This window comes from Amphiura filiformis, chromosome 6 (genome assembly GCF_039555335.1).
Source record: "Amphiura filiformis chromosome 6, Afil_fr2py, whole genome shotgun sequence".
In the NCBI taxonomy this organism is placed as follows: Eukaryota; Metazoa; Echinodermata; class Ophiuroidea; order Amphilepidida; family Amphiuridae; genus Amphiura; species Amphiura filiformis.
In genome coordinates this window covers 56,540,428-56,561,441 of record NC_092633.1, presented here as the reverse complement: position 1 = coordinate 56,561,441, position 21,014 = coordinate 56,540,428, and the positions used below count along the sequence as shown (strand labels likewise).

At 35.8% G+C, this 21,014-nt stretch overlaps 2 protein-coding genes and 1 long non-coding RNA gene across 3 annotated transcripts in view; all 3 read left to right on the top strand.

Annotated features, from left to right (window-relative positions):
• Nucleotides 1-21,014, top strand: part of LOC140155696 (replication factor C subunit 4-like) — a 443,685-nt gene that overhangs the window by 394,199 nt on the left and 28,472 nt on the right. The window lies entirely within an intron of this gene.
• On the top strand, nt 132-1,102 carry LOC140154292 (uncharacterized). The gene is made up of 3 exons (XR_011859297.1): nt 132-247; nt 500-571; nt 1,032-1,102. It is a non-coding gene; the product is annotated as an uncharacterized lncRNA (long non-coding RNA).
• On the top strand, nt 4,166-7,745 carry LOC140154291 (G-protein coupled receptor GRL101-like). The gene is made up of 4 exons (XM_072176871.1): nt 4,166-4,229; nt 4,719-4,790; nt 5,234-5,317; nt 6,057-7,745. The coding sequence occupies exons 2-4, from the start codon at nt 4,777-4,779 to the stop codon at nt 7,483-7,485; spliced, it is 1,527 nt and encodes a 508-aa protein (XP_072032972.1). The 5' UTR covers nt 4,166-4,229; nt 4,719-4,776; the 3' UTR covers nt 7,486-7,745.

Sequence of the window (21,014 nt, the reverse complement as noted above, 5' to 3'; positions counted from 1 at the left end):
ATACAAAAGATCTACTTAATAGTGTGTCATTTTACCTTTAGCATTGTGCTGTTCAAGCACAATTTTGCAAAGTTTAAGCATTTTTAATAATAATAGTAATTCCTGTCGTCATTCTTTTAATAGACATTAACAGGTGTCCCGAAGCTTGCGTGTGTAAATATGAAACAAATGACGAATTCAAAGTACAATGCAGCAATGGATGGAATGAAATTACTTTGAGCAACATGGCCCGGATATCTCATACAGTGTGAGTAACACAAAAAAGAATCAAAGAATTCTGAATTTGTTTGTCTGGGGTTATTTTCAGTAATTTACCCAATGTTGGGTACAATGTTGTACCCAACCGGATTTTATCCAATGTCTGATAGTATAAGCAGCCCATGAATTATACGGGAAGTTTCTAAAGTATGAATACAAGTACATTAGCGTTAAGTTATAAATCTTCTTTACTTTCTGAAAGCAATACTTTGATCATTTTCCTTCTAACCAACCATTGCAGGAAACTCTCTGGTAGTAACGTATCGTCTTTAAGTCCAGGAACCTTCAAAAAGCTATCTGGATTATATGTTCTGTAAGTTACATGTCGTGTTGTACCAGATCAATAAGAGCCTTTACACCAGTAGTAAGATAATAGTTCATCAGAGCTCTGAATGTTTCAACTGCTGGGCTTCTAATGCAATAATATGAGAGTACCGTGGCCAAGTTGTTAAGGTCTTTGACTCTGCAAGGGTCCCGGTACAATTCCCGGTGGAAGCAAATATTAAAGAAAAAACAAAAAAAACCTTCCGCTCTCCCCATTACTGCATTTGGATTATGGGGCATATACACTGATGACAAAGATCTCGCAGCCAGCTCCGATCAGGATAACGCCTGACTGTCTGTACACATACTCTGGGTATCATGGGAGAACAGTGATTGACATTCAATGAATCGCCCAGGTTAAATAGAAACTATTATCGTTTACATAACAGTGTGAACAGTATGATTTTGTTTTACAATATTGTTCTGATATTTCTGTTGATATTTAACAGGTCTTTACGCGGTAATAACATTAGTGAAATTGAAATGGGTGCTTTTAATGGTCTTCAGAACTTGACCTGGCTGTAAGTATCCTTGTCGTGTTAAACTTAATACACTTAGCCCAAAAAGAAACTTTTTTACAAGGTCATAACTATCTTAAATTCCTGTGCATCAAAATGAACCAAAATTACACACAGGATTATTTCAATACTCTACTCTAAACACATGTTAGTAACCAAGCACTTATGCAACTGACACAACAGCAAAATGCACTGACATTGAACAGCTTCCTGGACAACATTCACAGCCCAACAATTGGCACCTAGCACAAGAAATATGCGTATAAGATCCTTACACTGTTGACAATTTTCAAAGAGTAAGTGGAATAGTGTAGAATGGGCTGATTTCTGCTTTTCACGCACTTTCTTCAAAAAACAGGTTTGTTCTACACTATTCCACTTACCTTTTTTTTTGCTTAGTGTATTAGCTCAGTTGAACGCGGTTATAATAGACAGCTAACAGTGAGAATAATTTCAAAATAAAAATCAAAATAGTGCATGTAAATGTTAACACTGCAAAGGCTAACTGTAAACAGTTAGAGTAATAATAAATGCAAGAGTTAGAGTAATAATAAATGCAAGAGTAATAATAAAAAAGAACCAAAATTTCCTTGGATAAGTAGAGGTCTTCTCAAAAGTATAACAACTAAGAATAAGATGTATAAGAGGTATATACAAAAGCCATGTGATGAAACGCTTGAGTCATTCAAAACATATAGAAATAAGTTAAACACGTTAATACGAAAATCAAAAAGAGAGTATTATAAAAAGAAATTTGAATCTGTTAAACACAATCTACAAAAAACTTGGAAAACAATAAATAGTATTATTGGACGTAACAACAAAAGAAATATGCAAGCTAAATTCAAAAATGATGAAGGCGAAACGGTGTCAGATCCCCAGAAAATTTCAAATGAATTTAATGAATATTTTGTTAACATCGGACCTAAATTAGCTTCCAAGATTACAACAAATGGCAAGAAGTACTATGATTATTTAAAGAGCCCATTAAGCAGTAGCATGTACATGAAACCAATTGTTAATGAAGACGTTATAAAAATAATACATAAATTTAATCAAAACAAGAGTGCTGGTCACGATACTATTGGTAATTACGTGGTAAAAAAGATTGCAAAGGAAATATCGATTCCGTTAACTATCATATTCAACCTGTCTATTACTGCTGGTGTAGTACCAAATGAATTAAAGATCGCAAAGGTAATTCCCATTTATAAGAAAGAAAATCCAGAAGTTTTCTCCAACTATCGTCCAGTTTCTGTCCTGCCATGCTTTTCAAAAATACTTGAAAGGCTTGTATTCAACAGATGCATACATTACATTGATAAATATGAAATTCTAAATGATAAGCAATTTGGCTTTAGATCTAAACATTCTACCTATATGGCTATCTTGGAATTTATTGACAAAATTAGTAATGCTGTCGAAAACAATGAGACAACTGTTGGGATTTTCTTAGATTTGTCAAAAGCCTTTGACACTATCGACCATAGTATTTTATTACATAAACTGGAACATTATGGTTTTAGAGGAAACGTTTTAAAATGGTTTAAAGATTACTTACATAATAGAAAACAGTATGTGTATTACAATTCTTGTAAATCTGAATATAAAGATATAATATGTGGAGTACCTCAAGGCTCCATCCTAGGCCCATTATTGTTCATTTTGTATGTTAATGATATCATAAATACTTCCACCATTCTAAAATTTGTCTTGTTTGCCGATGATACTACTATAACTTATTCACATAAGGACATTGTGTCCAAATACGATCTTATCAACAATGAATTAAAAGAAGTTAATAATTGGTTTAAGGCTAATAAGCTATCAGTGAATGCAAGCAAGACTAATTATATGGTGCTTGGTACAAATCACAAAACATCACGCGTATTGTACAATGCTACTAATAATATTATATTAGATAATGTAATCCTGGAAAGGTTGAATAAGACCAAATTTCTTGGAGTGACAATTGATGAGAATCTAACTTGAAATTTCATATTACCAACATCTCAAAGAATATATCTAGAGGTGTTGGTGTAATAAACCAACTGAAACATTTTGTTCCCGAACGAATAATGTATTCACTATATTGTACTTTAATACTTCCTTACATAAACTACGGTATCTTAGCATGGGGAAATACTTGTCAAAAATATTTGGAAAAGATTTTCAAACTTAAAAAAAAAGCCCTTAGAATGATATCGAATAGTCACTTTTTAAGTCACTCAGCCCCTATTTTCAAGAATTACAATTTGCTTAATGTTTATGATAGTTATGATCTCGAACTAAGCACTTTCATGTACAAGTATAATACCAATCTGTTACCAAAGGCCTTCAATAGTTATTTCGTTGAGCAGAGGAATCACCTCAGGTATCACACAAGAAACGCTGAAGATTACAAGATCTGTCTTACAAAAACAGAGTTTGCTAACAAAACAATAAGAACCGCCGGGCCAAGAAAATGGCATTCGATTGACAGATGCGCCAAAACGGCTACATCAGTAAAACTCTTTAGATCCCAAATTAAAACAAACCTTATGGAAATGTACACTTAATATCTCTTTGATTTACTTTGATTTACTTATTTTATTTTTCTCCTTTTAAAACAAAAAATCGATTAAAATTAACTGATCTCTTAGCATTTATATTATATTCACAAAATGTTCAGCTTTCTTTTGCGATATACGTGAGCATATGTTATGAAATCCTAATTTGTCGTACACTTATATTCTGCATGTTCTTTATTCATCATTTTTTTCCTGCTTAGTTCGTTCTACATGAATGTATGAAAGAGGGTGGGGGGTGTTTGTATGTATGTATTTGTATTTTATTAGACAAATTAAGAAACTTAGGCTAAGGTTAAGGGGTGCTTGTTCAGGCCTTTTGGCCTTCTGAGCATCTCCTCATTCAAATGTGTTGTCTTGCTGTTATTGTATTGTTGTATTTTGAATGAAATAAAGACTGATTGATTGATTGATTGACACTTTACACTATGTACATAGCTACGTCCATTTTGTACGTAACGATTATCCCTCAAAATTGTTTGTATTTCAGAGATCTGTCAGACACAAATATATCGACAATTCCAACAGGAGTTTTTGATGGTCTTGGGTCATTGGAAGATTTGTGAGTCTAAATATAATAATAATACTTTGCTGCGTGAAAGTTATAACTATCAGTAGTAACAGGTTAAGTCCAGAAAAATATACTTGCTCTGTTCAAATTTGTCAAAAAATCTTAACACAAGATGAGACGTACCTCAAATTGTTGGTCGCGCAACTTTGACCTTCAGGAGACTGGCAACACTTGCAAGTTCAGGATTAGTGACCTTTTGACATTTGAACCCAAAACTTTCTTGGCAACTGTTATCGGCCCTCTTCCCGGCTTAGTGATATTGGCTTTATACTGATGTATATATATGACAGGCTCGTTTCAATTACCAAATGTGTTGGGGTATGGAAGGCATTTTCCTTGTAAATATTAACATGTCATAATTTGTCTTTGAGTCGCATTGGCTAGATATCTAGGCTGTACGAAATATTGTATTTTGTACTTGTACTGTGTTGTTTTGTACTTTGAAATTGGTCTTAAAAGACAGTGATATTCTTTCTACAGATTTTTCTGGAATGTTCCGATAACTAAAATAGAAACCGACGCATTCCGTGGATTATCTATGCTAATAACATTGTAAGTTGTACTCTAGGCTATACGACCTGTTAAACTATCATAAGTGACTTAAGATTGTCAGATAAATTAACAAATAATTATTGCACTTACGATATTTTGTTTGATTAACTAAATATAATATATTGACAGCCCATTTAAAACTTTAAAATGTGTCTTTCTTATTTCAAAAATGATCAAAACCACAATCACCAAAATGGTCTTGCGTTTGATATAGGCTACATTATTTGAATAACTTCATCATTTTTAGTAGTCGCTACCTCAACCATAATCCTAATTCTAAATCCTAATCTCTTAGTTCTAATTCCAAATCTAACCCTAATTCCGACCAGAAAACATACCCCAATCCTAACAATAACCTTAATCTCTCGGGCAGCTAGCAGCTGTTATTCTGTAAATTCCTGCTCCATTTTATTTGAATTAATGTATTACTTGTTTTGATCCAGAGTGATTATAAGAAACGACAAAGGCATGCCGCCAGTTGACGTTGAACCCAATGGATTTAACTCATTAGACCGCTTAGCATTTTTGTAAGTAAATTGAAGTATTTCAATAGCGACACTACTGGGTCTCCACACAATATGTTTTATTCTCTAAGTAGCAGATTGCTTCTCGAGCTCCTTTCGACACAATTCTGTCATTCACCATTCATAATATTCTAACTACAGCACAAGGAACAGTATAGATCCAAAAAAACTACATTTTTGTCCATATCTGTCTATCAATGTCCAGCTATAGGAAACCCAAATGAGGACCGATAAGTCTTGCCATCAAATGTCTTGATCTGTCCATAAGTGCAAAGAAATTGAAAACAGGGAAACACCTGCACCCATGCATAAACGTATTTTGCAGCTGAAAATATCTTCTTCATTTTGTTTTGGAGATACACGCAGTACACAAAAATTCAAATGGCATAGGCTCTATAGGCTCCTCTAAAGAAGTACTGCATTCCATACATCAAATAGCATTATGCATATTAAATTTCATTACAAAGGTGTGTTCTGTTATTTTTTGCAATAGGTCGTTCCATTGTACACGTAAAGTCTATGGGGAAGATGATTGGAGAAGGTTGCAAAGGAAGTTAACCTGATTGTAGGCCATTTTAGGACCTTAGTGACCTTAGTGTCCCATTAAAGTTCGCACATAATATCACATGATTAAATACTTCTTGTAGATGGAGCTGTAGCCAAAGCAAAGGGTTAAACAATACATAATTCATAACTAATAACTTCTTTACATTAACAATATTGTTTAAATTAACATTTTCAGATATGTTGATGATCATCGTATGTGCTGCTTTTTCGAGACTCTTGACTCCTGCACTACCCTAGAACCTCAACCACCTTTATTCATGTGTGGCAGTCTTATGCAGAATCTCCTCCTACGGGTCTCCATGTGGATATTAGGTATAAGTGCTCTGTTTGGAAACCTTTACGCTCTGATATGGCGATTGAAAGAAAAGACTAGAAGTCCTACTCAAGCAGTGCAATCATTTTTGATCGGGAATCTAGCTGCATCAGACTTTTTAATGGGTATATACATGATGATCATAGCCGGAGCCGATTTATATTACGGCGACGAATATTTTGTGTATTCAGATCAATGGCGCACTGGAAATATGTGTAGATTCGCAGGGTTTGTTTCTCTCCTGTCCAGCGAAGGCTCTGTATTCTTTTTGACTTTAATTAGCGTCGATCGACTCATTAGTGTAGTGATGCCGTTTAGTGACTATCGACTGTCGCCCAAGTGGGTTAAATTAGTAGGCGCAATTCTATGGACCATATCTGCCATTTTAAGTATCGTTCCCACAGTTTTAGCAGGGCCCGAGTCTGATTTTTACGACCTTTCAGATGTATGCATAGGCTTGCCTCTTATAACCCGTCCTGCAAGCTACAGCGTCATGACGGACGCAGTTGGTGGGGGTCTTTCTGATTCTCAAGAATTCTCTCTTTCCGTGCCTGAAGAATCGAAACCCGCGTGGTATTTTTCAATTGTCATCTTTCTCGGTGTTAATCTAGTATGTTTCTTCGTAATAGCTATATGTTATATTGTCGTATTCATTAGTCTTCAAAAATCATCCGCTAGATTACACGGACGTAAAGGAAGACGCCAACGTGAGGAAAGACGTCTTGCAATCCGTATGGCCGTAATCGTAGGAACTGATTTTATATGCTGGACACCGGTAATCATCATGGGTATTTTATCGCAGACTGGTGCCGCTGTAATACCACTCGAAATGTACACGTGGTCCGTTGTTTTTATCCTTCCCATCAATTCATCACTAAACCCTTATCTGTATACATTGCATAGTTTATTTGTTGCACATTTTCAAAAACAAAATGAAGAACAATCTCAGGGCCAATCCTTAATGGACCGATCTCGTGCAGATGATAAGGGCCCAGAAGAACCTGGGCCTAGTGGAACATTAACGATGTCTTTAGATAAAAGTGACGAAAACGCTTCTGAATCTGGACATTACATCAAAAATAAAGGTATCATGGGAATAAAGTTACGCCCATTGCAAATTCTGATGGAAAAAGTTTCGTCGAGTGTCGGTTCGAATGACGATCCGGGACCCAGCACTGTCCAGGACCAGGAGCTTGGAAAACAGAAGAGCTCAGTTAGCAACATGGAAATGGATTATACAAACACACAGCTGCCGGGGAGTGTTAATCATCAAGAGATAGATAGCGATTGAAGTAATCTTGTCATAGTTTTATGATAAAAAATAATTAAATATTAATTGGAAAGAAAGAGCAAGGTATACCAACTATATAGATGATCTATAGATTTGGGGAAACATTAGCATAGACTTGATGCATGAGGAGAAGTAACAAATATGGGCGCTATGTCAGGTCAATGGGCAAAAATTCCAAAATCTATGCAACTTTCACTCAAGTATAAAAACCTGTAAAAACAACAGGGACCAACTAAGGATCAGATCAACAATACTGGACAAGTGATCACTGTGCGCCTGAGCATACCATACTAAACCAACAATAAACCAAAGAAACCAATAATTGCTTCTCCTTATTCACGTAAACTACATCTTTGGACGAACTGATCAGACATAATTAGTATGTGACTTCAAATTTATCGAACAGTTCTCTTTTCAATTGTCTGTTAATGTTTAAAGCGCCAGGTAAAAATCTGGAAAATATCAAATTTAGACTACACTTGGAACCATCATGATGACAGATGATACTTGTTTGAGTATATTTTGTGGTCACCTTGAGATAAATACTACCTATAGAAATGATTAATGTATATCCATTAGCCAGTGTCAAGGGTTAGCAACTTTGTGGTGGATATGTATCCTCAACTAGTTATTGTAACTACATAAACCAGTCACACATTCCATTTGGGGCGCACAACGATCTAGACCTTTAAGTGGTTAAATGATATAAAAAACAGACAACCCAATTGTTTTCATCCCAATGACAGTTTTTAGTTAGGCTACACTGCTGATAATTGGACAATAATTAGAAGACATGAATTTATATTTTGATACCCAGAATCGCCATTTTGATGGCTACCAAATTCGAGGGCTTAGAGCCAGAAGCAGCTATGTCCATTTGTTTTCTCAATTACATGTTACTCATTTCGGCAACAAATGCACGGTTAATTATGCCCTCCATAATAAATGTAAGTGACTTTGGGGTATATGCATGGTCACTTGAACAGTTAGTTAGACGCAAGTGACCATGCATATACCCAAAGTCACTTACATTTTCTTATGGACGGCAGAATTAACCCCTCCATTTGTTACCGAAATGAGTAACATGTAATTGAGAAAACGAATGGACATAGCTGCTTCTGGCTCAAAGCCCTCGCAATCCTTATTTCCCTAATTGTTTTTGAATTATGTAAATTAGAAGTAATAATAATAATTGCATTGTTTTCTATACCTATTACGAAATAATAATGATTGGGGTGTGTGTGGGGGTGCGGCGGCGTGTGTGCAGGGGTTGGGTGGGGATGTGCGGGTGTGTGTTTGTTTTGTTGGGGTGTGTTATGCGAGTGTAAAATTGTGCTTTGAAAAAACGATATTCGCTTGATGAATGAATTGTACAGAACCTTTATTCATCATTAGAGTAAAGTATCGATCTTGTAGACCTTTTGTCTTTTACACTTTGTTACATCGACCATAAACCGTCGTGATTTTTCGATAATGACATAACAGTTTACTCTAAACCGTCCCTATTTACCACATGAAGTGCCGAGCACGATTGGCGTTTGCTTTGCATTGTAAACATAAATGCTGCCCTCTGTAGTCATATAATACAAAGGGTGCGGTGACAAACAATTTATATTTGGATGGTATTCGCCAGTATGTGGTGATCAAGACGAATATTATGATCGTAGGGATTCTTAACGTACAAAGAATAGGTACGAGATATCACTGCCTGAACACAAAGTCATGGATAATATGATACTTTTAAGAAGTATGTTTGAAGCAAACCAATAAAAACAAAATGTTGCATGCAACCGATTGTTTATCGCTTCACCTCCACCCATCAATTTTCTCTAAAAATGTCACAAAATAACATTTGGTGCTGATTTCATTGGGTTGGGGAAGTAATGGACGACAATGAAAACAACAAATTAATATAATTAGTGTATTTCTGAAAAAAATCAATCGTATCCATTCAGGAAATACGGGCAGGCGTAAGTGGAAGCAAACATTGCAATTGCAACCAAATCACGAATTTTGTAGATTGATTCAATTAACGCACTATTTGAAGCTATAACGATTTCTATGACAACATTTTAGTTCACCAATTGAATTATTCGACAATGTGGCCATAATTAAACACCACACAAAAAGAAAGCCCACACCCCTTTGCTTTGAGGGGTCTTGATTTTTGATACGATTGATTACACACAGTATTCGAAATCTTCTCAATATTACCGCTTCGACAAAAATTGCTGCAAAGTTACAAATGCAAGATTGCGCATTGTAAGATTTATACTGGGCTGAAGTGAACTGCGTCTAGTGTGTGTCATCGATCAGTAAAAATAAACACCAACTGCGGTCTTTTCAACAGTAACAAACGTTGCAACTTTTCTTTTGTAAATTGGTAATTTTGGAAAAATTTGAATCATTTGACCCACAGATCAAACTGTAGCTAAAAGTTGTTTTCAAACGTTCTTACTAATTTTATTGGATTTAATCAATCGTATCACAGATTAGGACTTTCTTTTTGTGTTGATTTTTATCGTACAAAAATTTACACTTTGTGGCTTTTTTAATCAGACAAGAGGCCTTGCGATCGTGACAAGTCGACCCAAATACACCTTAAGTGTAATTATCCTTAATTAGTTGATATTTTCGTCACTTTTATAAATCATCAACAATATGGAGCTGTTCTATTCAATCGACGTTTTTGCAATCGAAAGGAATAGTCTTTGGGCTCTATAGTGACTGAATGTATTACATGGTAAACTGCTTAACGACACAATTATCGCAATCCACAGCCCAGCTGAGTATGATGGAGAAGACAAAAAGTATTACCATTTATCTTGTAGCTTATACATTCAGCCTGATCAACCTTCACGTAGAATATGCTGCTACCGCATGCTTACATTCAACGGATTTCGTATCTTCATCCCATACGGCAATATTAATGACCGGTCAAGTTTTCACCAACCATGCCTTCCGAACCGGAATAGTATTGTCGGTATACTCTTGTAGTAGTTTGTGTTTTACAGACTCGCGTTGTTCGTCGTTTGGCTTTGATAATTCAACTGGTGTGTGCCAACTTAGTGATGATACATTTGACAGTTTACCGGGAAGTGTCACTGCAGATCCTAACAAAGTATACTATCAGGTGATACATAAGCAGGTAGGCTGTAAATGTACATAACTGCTATCAAACAATGCAATCTGAGTCTTGGTGAAATTACCATAATGCTAACATGTAATGTAACCTTGGTTCTGATAAAACTACTATTCACTAGACAATTCGGTCCTGGTAAAACTACATAAATGCTATAACACAATGCAACCAGAGTCCTGGTATAACTATATACATAAATGCTATAACACAATGCAACCAGAGTCCTGGTATAACTATATACATTAATGCTATCATGCAATGTAATCCGACTCCTGATAAAACTACATTAATGCTATCAAATGCATTCCAGGTCCTCCTGGCAAAACTACATTGATGCTTTCATGCAATGCAACCCGGGTCCTGGTAAAACTACATTAATGCTATCATACATGCAACCCGCGTCCTGGTAAAACTACAATAATTATATCATACAATGCAACCCTGATCCTGGTAAAACTACATTAATGCTATCATACAATGCAACCCTGGTCCTGGTAAAACTACATTAATGCTATCATACATGCAACCCGCGTCCTGGTAAAACTACAATAATTATATCATACAATGCAACCCTGATCCTGGTCAAACTACATTAATGCTATCATACAATGCAACCCTGGTCCTGGTAAAACTATATTAATGCTATCATACAATGCAACCCTGGTCCTGGTAAAACTACATTAATGCTATCATACAATGCAACCCGGGTCCTGGTAAAACTACATTAATGCTATCATACAATGCAACCCGGGTCCTAGTAAAACTACATTAAAGGGGAATAGCCCGATTTAACTATATAATGTTTTCTTCTTGATTGAATGACCTTAATTTCCCATCTGTGAAGTTTCACGCCGCTGTTGCAATTCATTTTGATATGAGAACTAAAAATGTAATTTTCTAGCCCCATAGGAACACTGTGTAATAATTAATTGGTCGACCAAAATTGGACACCTTTTCATTTATAACATTCAAACTAAATATCTTTGAGCCCTGAAATTTCACAGGGTGAATGAGAAAAATAGTATCTTTCTTCTGATACCAAATTTTATACCACTTCTGGTAAAATCTGGGGTTCTGGGGATGAAGCTATTAGCGATCGGGCTATACCCTTTAATGCTCTCATACAATACAACTCATGTCCTGGTAAAACTACATTAACTCATTGCAACCCGATACCTGGTAAAACTACATTAATGCTATCATAAAATGTAACCCATGTCCTGGTAAAACTACATTAATCCCAGCAAACACAAAACGTTTTCGACATCATTCGCAAAAGGTTAAAAAGTTGTCAGAAAACGTTTAAATGTCGGGTTATATAAAGGGTATATTAAGAGTATAAAACGTTTTCATAACCTTAAAAAACATTTTTGATAATCAACTGCTCAGTAAACAAAAATGTTTTACAGAAAACGTTTAAATGTCGGGTTATATAAAGGGTATAAAAACGTTTTAATAACATTCCAAAAACATTCTTGAAAACTTGATACAAAACATTCTAAACAGAATAATATTTTGGGGTTGAAAAAATATTTTGCGAAAAATGTTTGCCCAAAATATTTTCAATAACGTTTTAAAAACGTTTTCATGACCTTTATATAACCCGACATTTAAATGTTATTAAAAGGTTTTGAAAAAAACATTTTAAGAACATTTCTGTGTTTACTGGGTTCAAATATTTTAACATAATGTTATTTAAGTATTGACACAATATTTGGCAAAAATGTTTGCAAAAATAGTTTACAATAACATTTTTTGAAAACATTTAAAAATAATGTTGTAGTGTGTTTTCATACAAAACGTTTTATAACGTTATCATGACTTTTATATAACCCGACATTTTAATGTTATTAAAACGTTTTAACCTAAACCAAAAGCCAAAATATAACTTATTTAAAATGTTTTTAAAACGTTTGTGTGTTTGCTGGAATGCTATCATTAAATGCAATCCAGGTCGTAGTAAATCTACAGTAATGCTATCGTACAATGCCACCCGGGTCCTGGTAAAACTACATTGATAATATCATACTGAAATGCCCTGAGCCTACGGGGTTCTTGTCTATGAAACTTCCATCAAATGTAATGACTTCGGCGATGCAAAATTGCGTCGCCTTCGACTGACGAACGGACATTGACCCAGGAGAGTTTGTTGACTTGTTGACTTGCTGTATTTGCACAAGGCGCACATTCCTGATTGTTTGCGTATTTTCGGACTTTCATAAATGAAACCCAAATTATTCCTTTTGTTAATTAATTGACGCTAATTGCATATTAATTGTCCCATTACTTCTCTTCCTCGTCATTGTGGATGCGTCTGCATTTGTGGTATGCATTATGCAGCGGAAGGTAGACGCATTTCTGCAATGGGGACGGAGAGATGCGGCGACTATGTCGACGCACTTTTGCGTCCACACTCGCGTGCACTTTTACGTCGCCGTTCCCTGGCCCTGATTGGTTGGTGCTGTTGCTGGGTCGACTGGCATGTGAGAGGAGCGTGCCATGAGCGTGCGCGTGGGCCAGTCATCCGATGCACCTTCACTTATGATTTGGAGCTTGTTGAGTTAACACGTGCATTTGTTTCTGTGCAAAGACGGCTTGACCATTTGTTTAGAGACATGACTTTCAATATAAGCGGCAGTCTCTGTATGGTTAGGATTCGTGTTTTATTAATAAATCGTGTTATTTTGTGATTGTACTTCCATTGTCGTTTTGCTCCATGTTTTCAGTTCTCTGAGTTATTTATCAGGAAATCACGCATCATCCATATTATATTACAACACCCTGAGTAAATCATTACAATACAATGCATCCCGGGCCCTGGTACAACTATATTAATGCTACACCCCGGGTCCTGGTAAAACTACATTAATGCTATCTTTAAATGCAATCCAGGTTCTGGTAAAATTATGTTAATTCTGTCGCGCAATGCAATCCCAGTCGTGGTAATACTACATTAAGCAATCATACAATGCAACTCAGGTCTTGATAAAACTACATTTATAAGCCATCATACAATGTATCCCGGGTCCTGGTACAACTATATCAACCCGGGTTGCATTATATCATATGCTAGGATTAATGTGGTTTTACCAGGACCCGTGTTGCATTATATGCTAGGATTAATGTAGTTTTACCAGGATCAGGGTTGTAATTGTATGATAGCATTCTAGTTTTACCAGGACCCAGGTTGCATTGTAATAGAAGTTTTACAAGGACTCGTGTTGTATTGCGCGATAGCATTAATGTAGTTTTACCAGGATCCGGGTTGCATTGTATGATAGCATTAATGTAGATTTACCAGGACCCGGGTTGCATTATATCTAAAATTAATGTAGTTTTACCAGGACCAGGGTTGCATTGTATGATAGCATTAATATAGTTTTACCAGGACCAGGGTTGCATTGTATGATAGCATTAATGTAGTTTTACCAGGACCCGGGTTGCATTGCATGATAGCATTAACGTAGTTTTACCAGGACGCGGTTTGTATTGCATGATAGCATTAATGTAGTTTTACCAGAACCCGTGTTGCATTGTATGATAGCATTATGTAGTTTTACCAGGACCCGGGTTGCATTGTATGATAGCATTATGTAGTTTTACCAGGACCAGGGTTGCATTGTATGATAGCATTATGTAGTTTTACCAGGACCAGGGTTGCATTGCATGATAGTATTAAGGGTAGACGAGGTATTGTTGGTCGAAGCAACCTAAAAATCGATTTTCATTATCTAGATCAATATATTATTGAAAATTAACACCTTGATATTTTGCAAAAGTTCATTCTACAAATCATATACTTTGCAAACGTGCTTAATTTATTGTTGTTAATGAGTTATTTACGTGTTACAAAAGTGTTGTTGTTTCAGCCCTCCTTACAACGTAACTCAAGAACCGCATCACCTATAAAAGTATATCTGTGATATTTTAATTCTTCTACACGCTCGCTATGAATTGAGCAATGCAGTTTTTGCCAAAGCTCACTACCATTCGTAAGATGCTGTGAACTACCAAATCACAACAGTTTAAAATAATTAATAACCTTAATGTAGTCTTACCAACACCCGGGTTGCATTGCATGATAGCATTAACGTAGTTTTACCAGGACCCGGGTTGCATTGTATGATAGTATTATGTAGTTTTACCAGGATCCGGGTTGCATTGCATGATAGTATTAATGTAGTTTTACCAGGATTCGGGTTGCATTGTATGATAGCATTAATGTAGTTTTACAAGGACTTGGGCTGCTTTGCATGATAGCATTAATATCCTAGTTAGGTGTGCATTGCACGACAGCATTAGTGTAGATTTTTCAGGACCGACTCGGGTTGCATTATATGATAGCATTAATGTAGTTTTACAAGGACTCGGGTTGCATTGTATGATAGCATTAATGTAGTTTTACCAGGACTTGTCATGCAAATATGCAACCCGGTCCTGATAAAATTACATTAATAGCATATCATTATCTGAAATTGTTATAATCTAGCACCAGGTAATGCATTCTGATAAAACTATATTGATGCTTTTAAGCATCAATATAGTTTTATCAGAATGCATTACTTTACAAAGTCCTAACAATGCCACATTTTAAAAGGCGTTCATGCAAAGTAACCTGAGTGACAATGTAATGTTGTTGTTCAATGTTGTTCCTAATGCTACTGCTGATGTTGTCCGCTTGTTTTTCTTGAATAACGGGGCAGTTATTTACTATCTTTATTTTATTACTCTAGTCTATTTTATTGTCTGAACATTTATTGCTTTTCAGAAATGAACTCATTAACACTGTCATTCCTGTATAGTACGTGCCCAAACAAACAACTTGCCTTTTCATTATCGGTACAAAAATCTGAACTGAAAACGTGACTATTCTTTTGCAAATGAGCAAAGACTGGTACGCAGAACAATCTTTACATTATATTCTGACTCATTGCCGTGCGTTTTCATCAAATTTTATTTTTAAGTCACGTTTTGCATGATTACTGAACATCGTATTTTGATTGTGTGAAATCTGTGTTCTCGGTTTTTGTTATAGAACATTCGAGAACAAATTTTTAAATAACAGCGCTATGCATCTTGTTAAACATACTATATAATATTTAAAGGTGTTCTGTCCTGATTTATCTCCCCCTTTGTAGTGTCCTAACAGGTTTCTGAAACAAGATTCAACGAAAGTAACTGACCCAACAACTACCGATATGGATATGAGTGCTTTGTCATCGGGTAAGAACGCAAGCAAATAACATTTAATCTAAAGTAGGCCTAAGTTGGCAGGAGTGAGTGGTAGGAGTAAGTTGTTATACATACTGTGACGATAATTCGTCATTGCATGTAAACTCTCTCATTCTGTAGTAGACGAGTCCATTTACGTTTGGAGCTGAACAAAAAACATCATTTTTGTTGTTGTAAGTATCTCTAAAATACACCCTAACAACATATCCAAAAAGGACAAAAAAGGAATAGGAGAAAAATGCTAATTTAAAATTTAAAAAATAGCTGCTTATGCAGGGCTTCAAATTTCAAAATGGTCGATCCCGGGTTAAAAAATCCAATACCAATGTATATCTAATTATTAGGGTTCAAAATATAGTTTGACCTATCTCCGATGTACAGTTCTTGAGTTATAGGCATAAAGGTCAAATGTCAAATTTTGGTCTCCACCACCGGGCTCCACCATTGTCCACAAGGGTACACAAATGCTTCGATTTTAATCAAAGTGGTCTCAAATTGTTCCACTTGGAGCAAAATTTTAAACAAAGAATAGTTTGCATATCTCAGGTGTTTTGTTACCTGGATAACATCATAAAAATAAGTTAAGATTAACATGTTTCAATGGGCTTTGAAGTTTTTGCCCTGTCACCCAGGTAATGAAACACTGAAATAGTGCAAACTATTCTTTGGTTAAATGTTTTTCAAGCGGAATAATTTGAGACCACTTTGATCAAAATTGAAGCAAATTTTTACCCTGTGGATTTTGTTGAGGAACAAAATTTGACATTTGACCTTTATACCTATAACTCAAGAACTGTACATTGGAGATAGGGCAAACTATACTTTTTCTGAATCCTAATAATGAGATATTGGTTTTCCCTCACTTTTGACTGTAACTCCACAACTGTGTCTGTGCTGAAATAAAATTTCCAGTGCAGTAATTGTAGTCATTGCTCCTATAATATACATATCTTACTTGTCCCCAAAACGCTATAATTTTTGAGAAAAATGCAAAAATAGGTACAAAATTGGGCAGGGGTGTAGTACCCCCTTAAAGAACAGAGTTTTGTACTCAAACGGTGGAGCACAGACCCTGCTTCTCTCCAGGATCTGTGCACTCATCTGTGAACTCAGTACCAAATGCTTCCACACATAAGCTAACTTATTCTTCTCATCTTCTAGACTGTCGGACATTTATTGCAACTGACGTGTGGACTCCTTTTTGGGATATTTTACCAGACGTATCTGTTGTTACATTTTCATGGGATCCATCAGCGTTGAGTTACAGGGATATCTCATCTAACTCTATTGTACTCAAGATAAAATCAGCATCATATGATATGTTTTACTCTATCGAGGGTATGCTTCTATTTTGGTTTGTCTATTAATGTAAATGTTGTATTTAAAGATGACGGTTACTGAATCAGCCCTTGGTATTTTTATACATTCTTCTTGATACTTCCAAGTAATGATCAGTGCAAATGCATGATAATAAACGGGCCTTTCAATGTTAATCTCCTCTTATCAGACAATGGTCGTGTTCAGGCGTTGAAAACTAAAGATTTGAGACTATTACCCAAATATTTTTAACGTAACTTATCAAAACTTTGAAATGTGTATTTTCAATTTCAGGTTTCGGAACGGACACAGTGGAAACCGGTTTTGAAATTGTGAATCCTTGGCAAGGCGTTTTCTACACAAAATATACCTGCCCAATAGGAAATAACTACTGGATCAGTGTCAGTTCCGAGTACCTAGAGGTTGGGCTTGTAAATGGAAATAACGAGATGGAAACAGCGTTTATCAACCTCAATATATCCAGCTTGGAGGTCCACGACCCACTGGATAAAGTGACTTTTAACCTGCAACCAGAGGCATGGTCATCAAACTGGACTATTTGTGGTGTCGATCCAATCTAACTTATTTCATAAAGTTGTGTTTATGATATATATGAGACTGAGCATAAAAATACCTCAAAATGATCGGACGGACGGTGCATGTTTTATAGTGACAATTAAATTGAACTGAAGGAACCAAATGAATTATCAAAGACAGACATATGCATTGAAGTGAAAAATAAAAAGTGTCCTCAAAGCATATTTAAATAAGTAATATTTGCAGATTTGAGTCATTGATATCAGTGGCGTAGCTGCCGGGGGGCAGGGGGGGCCCCCCCTGGCAAAAATTGTCTATTTGGGCCCCCGCCCCCTCAGACCCTGCGCCCCTAGCGCTATTTGGGCCCCCGCCCCCTAGCGAAGGAAAAAAAGGGAAAAAGGAGAGAGAGAGAGAGGAAAAAAGAGAGGGAGAGAAGGGGAAAAGAGAGGGGGAGATAGGGAGAGGAGGGGAAAAGAGATGGGGAATCCATACGATATGCAATACCATACGATTATTGTCAATAAGCCGGGCAAAAATTTTCTATTTAGGCCCCCGCCTTCCTAGTGCGGGGAAAAAAGAGAAAGGATGGAGAGAGAGGAAAAAGATGGGGAAGAGAAGGGAAAGAAAAAGAGGGAATCCATAGGCCTACGATATGTAGGGCCATACGATTATTATCAATATACTCGACAATATACTTGTAATGACTTTTTGAAGACAAAGAAATATAAATCTTTTGAAATGCTAATTGCACAAAAGCACCTATAGGAACAGTATATTGACTAAAACAATAAAATGGTCAACCCAAAAAGAAAAGTCGAAAAAGGTGGTCAAGAAGGCTGTGTCCGACATGTTTCTTGTAGCATGCCCCAACCGAAAATTTTCAGTATCAACACAAAATTGGCCGATTAAGTCATTTACCATTGAGCTATTTCAAACTTGGGGCCGGATTTACGATTAGACCAGATGGGTACCGGGTCCAGGCCCCTAAAATAGCCTAAGGTATGTTCCCCAAAACACCATGTTTTGGACCGAAATATGGTAACATTGCTAAATTTTGCGCGCTTCTATCCTGTTTATAGTCTCATGTGTTTTAATCTTTTAAATATTTTATGGTATTACTCTGTATATATTATGTAGTTTGTAATTTTATAATATTTATTTGTTTTATATCTTGTATTATTGGTGCAATGACTTTCTAAGTGTATTTTACATTTATTTCCTTGTAAATCATTTGTTTATGTTTTATTGTATCGAGGGCCCCTGTGGAAAGCAGTGCTTGCACTGATCAGGGTTTACCCTCGTTAAAGATGTCATTAAATAAATAAAAAATAAATAAAAACTGGCCTTTAGGTAAAAATTACCTTCATTTTGGGCAAAAATTGTCTGAAATTGAAAATTTTAAGCGCACTTTAACCAGGAAATTAGCAAGAATTATGGCCAAAATTAATTTCTATTAAGACCAAATTAGTAATAAAAAAGCAAATTTTTCTCAGTAATAACCCGGTTTACCATTTTCTCTCTTTGGCCACTGTATTGCCAAATTTAAACGTATTTACCTTTGTTTTTTATTTTTCTTTGATATATTTGAAAGTGTACTTTTCTTTGAAAGTAGACCTACACTTTCTTTTCGATGGGGGTGCGTCGCACCACTCGCACCTACCCCCATTTTCGTTTGGTGGATTTGGGCCCCCGCCCCATACAGGCTTGCCCCCCTGGAAAAAATCCCAGCTACGCCACTGATTGATATCAAGGATTAGCAATTAATAATGACCACGTCATTTGACAACATGCCGTCTCCTTCTTTACGTCTTTCATCATTTTTCATCTTAATCCCGCATTTGAAAGCGCTGGATTAAGATTGTGTCTTTCATATAATATTTGGTTATTCTGGTTGAAATCCATACACTCCCCAATTGAAGACATGACTTTAATATCCCACACAAGGGGTGTAGATTTCAAAAGGAGTCACCCATTTGGGTAACCCCATTTGAAATGCACACTCCCTTTGTGGGATATTAAGGTAATGTCTTCCATAGGGGGTGTGTGGATTTCAACTGGAATTGCACATTTCTGCCTTCCCAAGTTAACATAGTATCTACACATTTTGACTCATACAGTGATGTAATGAAGTGTGTCCTTTCAAGTTAGCGAGTTAAATTAGAGTTAATTTGGAACACGAGGGCGCTATTCAGCCTAAAAGCTGTTACATATCCCCCTACTGAAATTTCATAATTTCTCATTAGCAAATCAAAGTTATTGATAAATATCAGCATCTCTCCAAATTTGAGCTCTCAAGCTTATTTCACTTATACGTACATATCCCCATAGATGCTTCCATTTAATTACACTATGAAATTTTTACACTGAAAATCACAGATACCTGAAATAAACACTGAAATTTAACACAATAAACAGCATCACTGAAATTAACACTGAAATAGTTATTTTGTTATTCTGTATGCAAATAACCACACTGAAAAATTGACTGAAACGCCTCTGAAAATCATTGGCCATTCATCAATCCCACTGGAATGGATTTAATCACCCTGAAATGAGCTGGCCTGTACCTGTAGCTTCATGTACTAAGTATTACACATTATTTTGAATGACTTGTGCAGGAATGGCTTAAAAGCCATGTAACTACAGGTATGAATAGAACGATAAAAATATACAACTGCTCACAAGATTTTAGTGAATTAGTCATTTTATTTCATTCATTTAGTGAGATTGCTACATGTAGTAACAACCAAATACATTGTAATACTGATGTATTAATAGCAGGCAATAATAAGTACTTACTCAGGCATGAAAACTGGTCTTATAAAACACTGAAACATGTATGATACTGTTAGCAAAAATTAACATCAGCCCCTTCATACTGAATTTTAGTATTCATACAAATTAAGTCAACCTTTACCCTTGAACTTAAGTACATGTAAATATGTAATTATAATAATTATTATGTTATCTATTTCATCAAATTCTATCTTATTGATGATCATGCATTTATCGATTGACTTCAAACATTTGGCGTCCCCAGCTGAAATGCAATCTACTCAATACCCTGTTGCTTCGGCCTATGCTGCACATTCTATATTTTCTTTACTTTTAGACACCTTTTGATACATATTTGTATTAAAAAAGTCACAATATAAAAGATTTTTCTTCCTTCAGTTAAAGGTGGGTGGTCACTTTTTTTGAGAAAAGTGGGGGATGAGGCTGTGGATCACGAAATGCTCTTCTAAGTATTACAGCAGTTGATTCAATCAGGGCTGTCAACTCTCATGCATTGGCCGCGAGT

What these genes read in the sequence shown, in the direction of transcription:
- LOC140154291 (XM_072176871.1), top strand. An exon ending in TTAGACCGCTTAGCATTTTT is followed by an intron (nt 5,318 to 6,056) that starts GTAAGTAAATTG and finishes TAACATTTTCAG; the next exon opens with ATATGTTGATGATCATCGTA.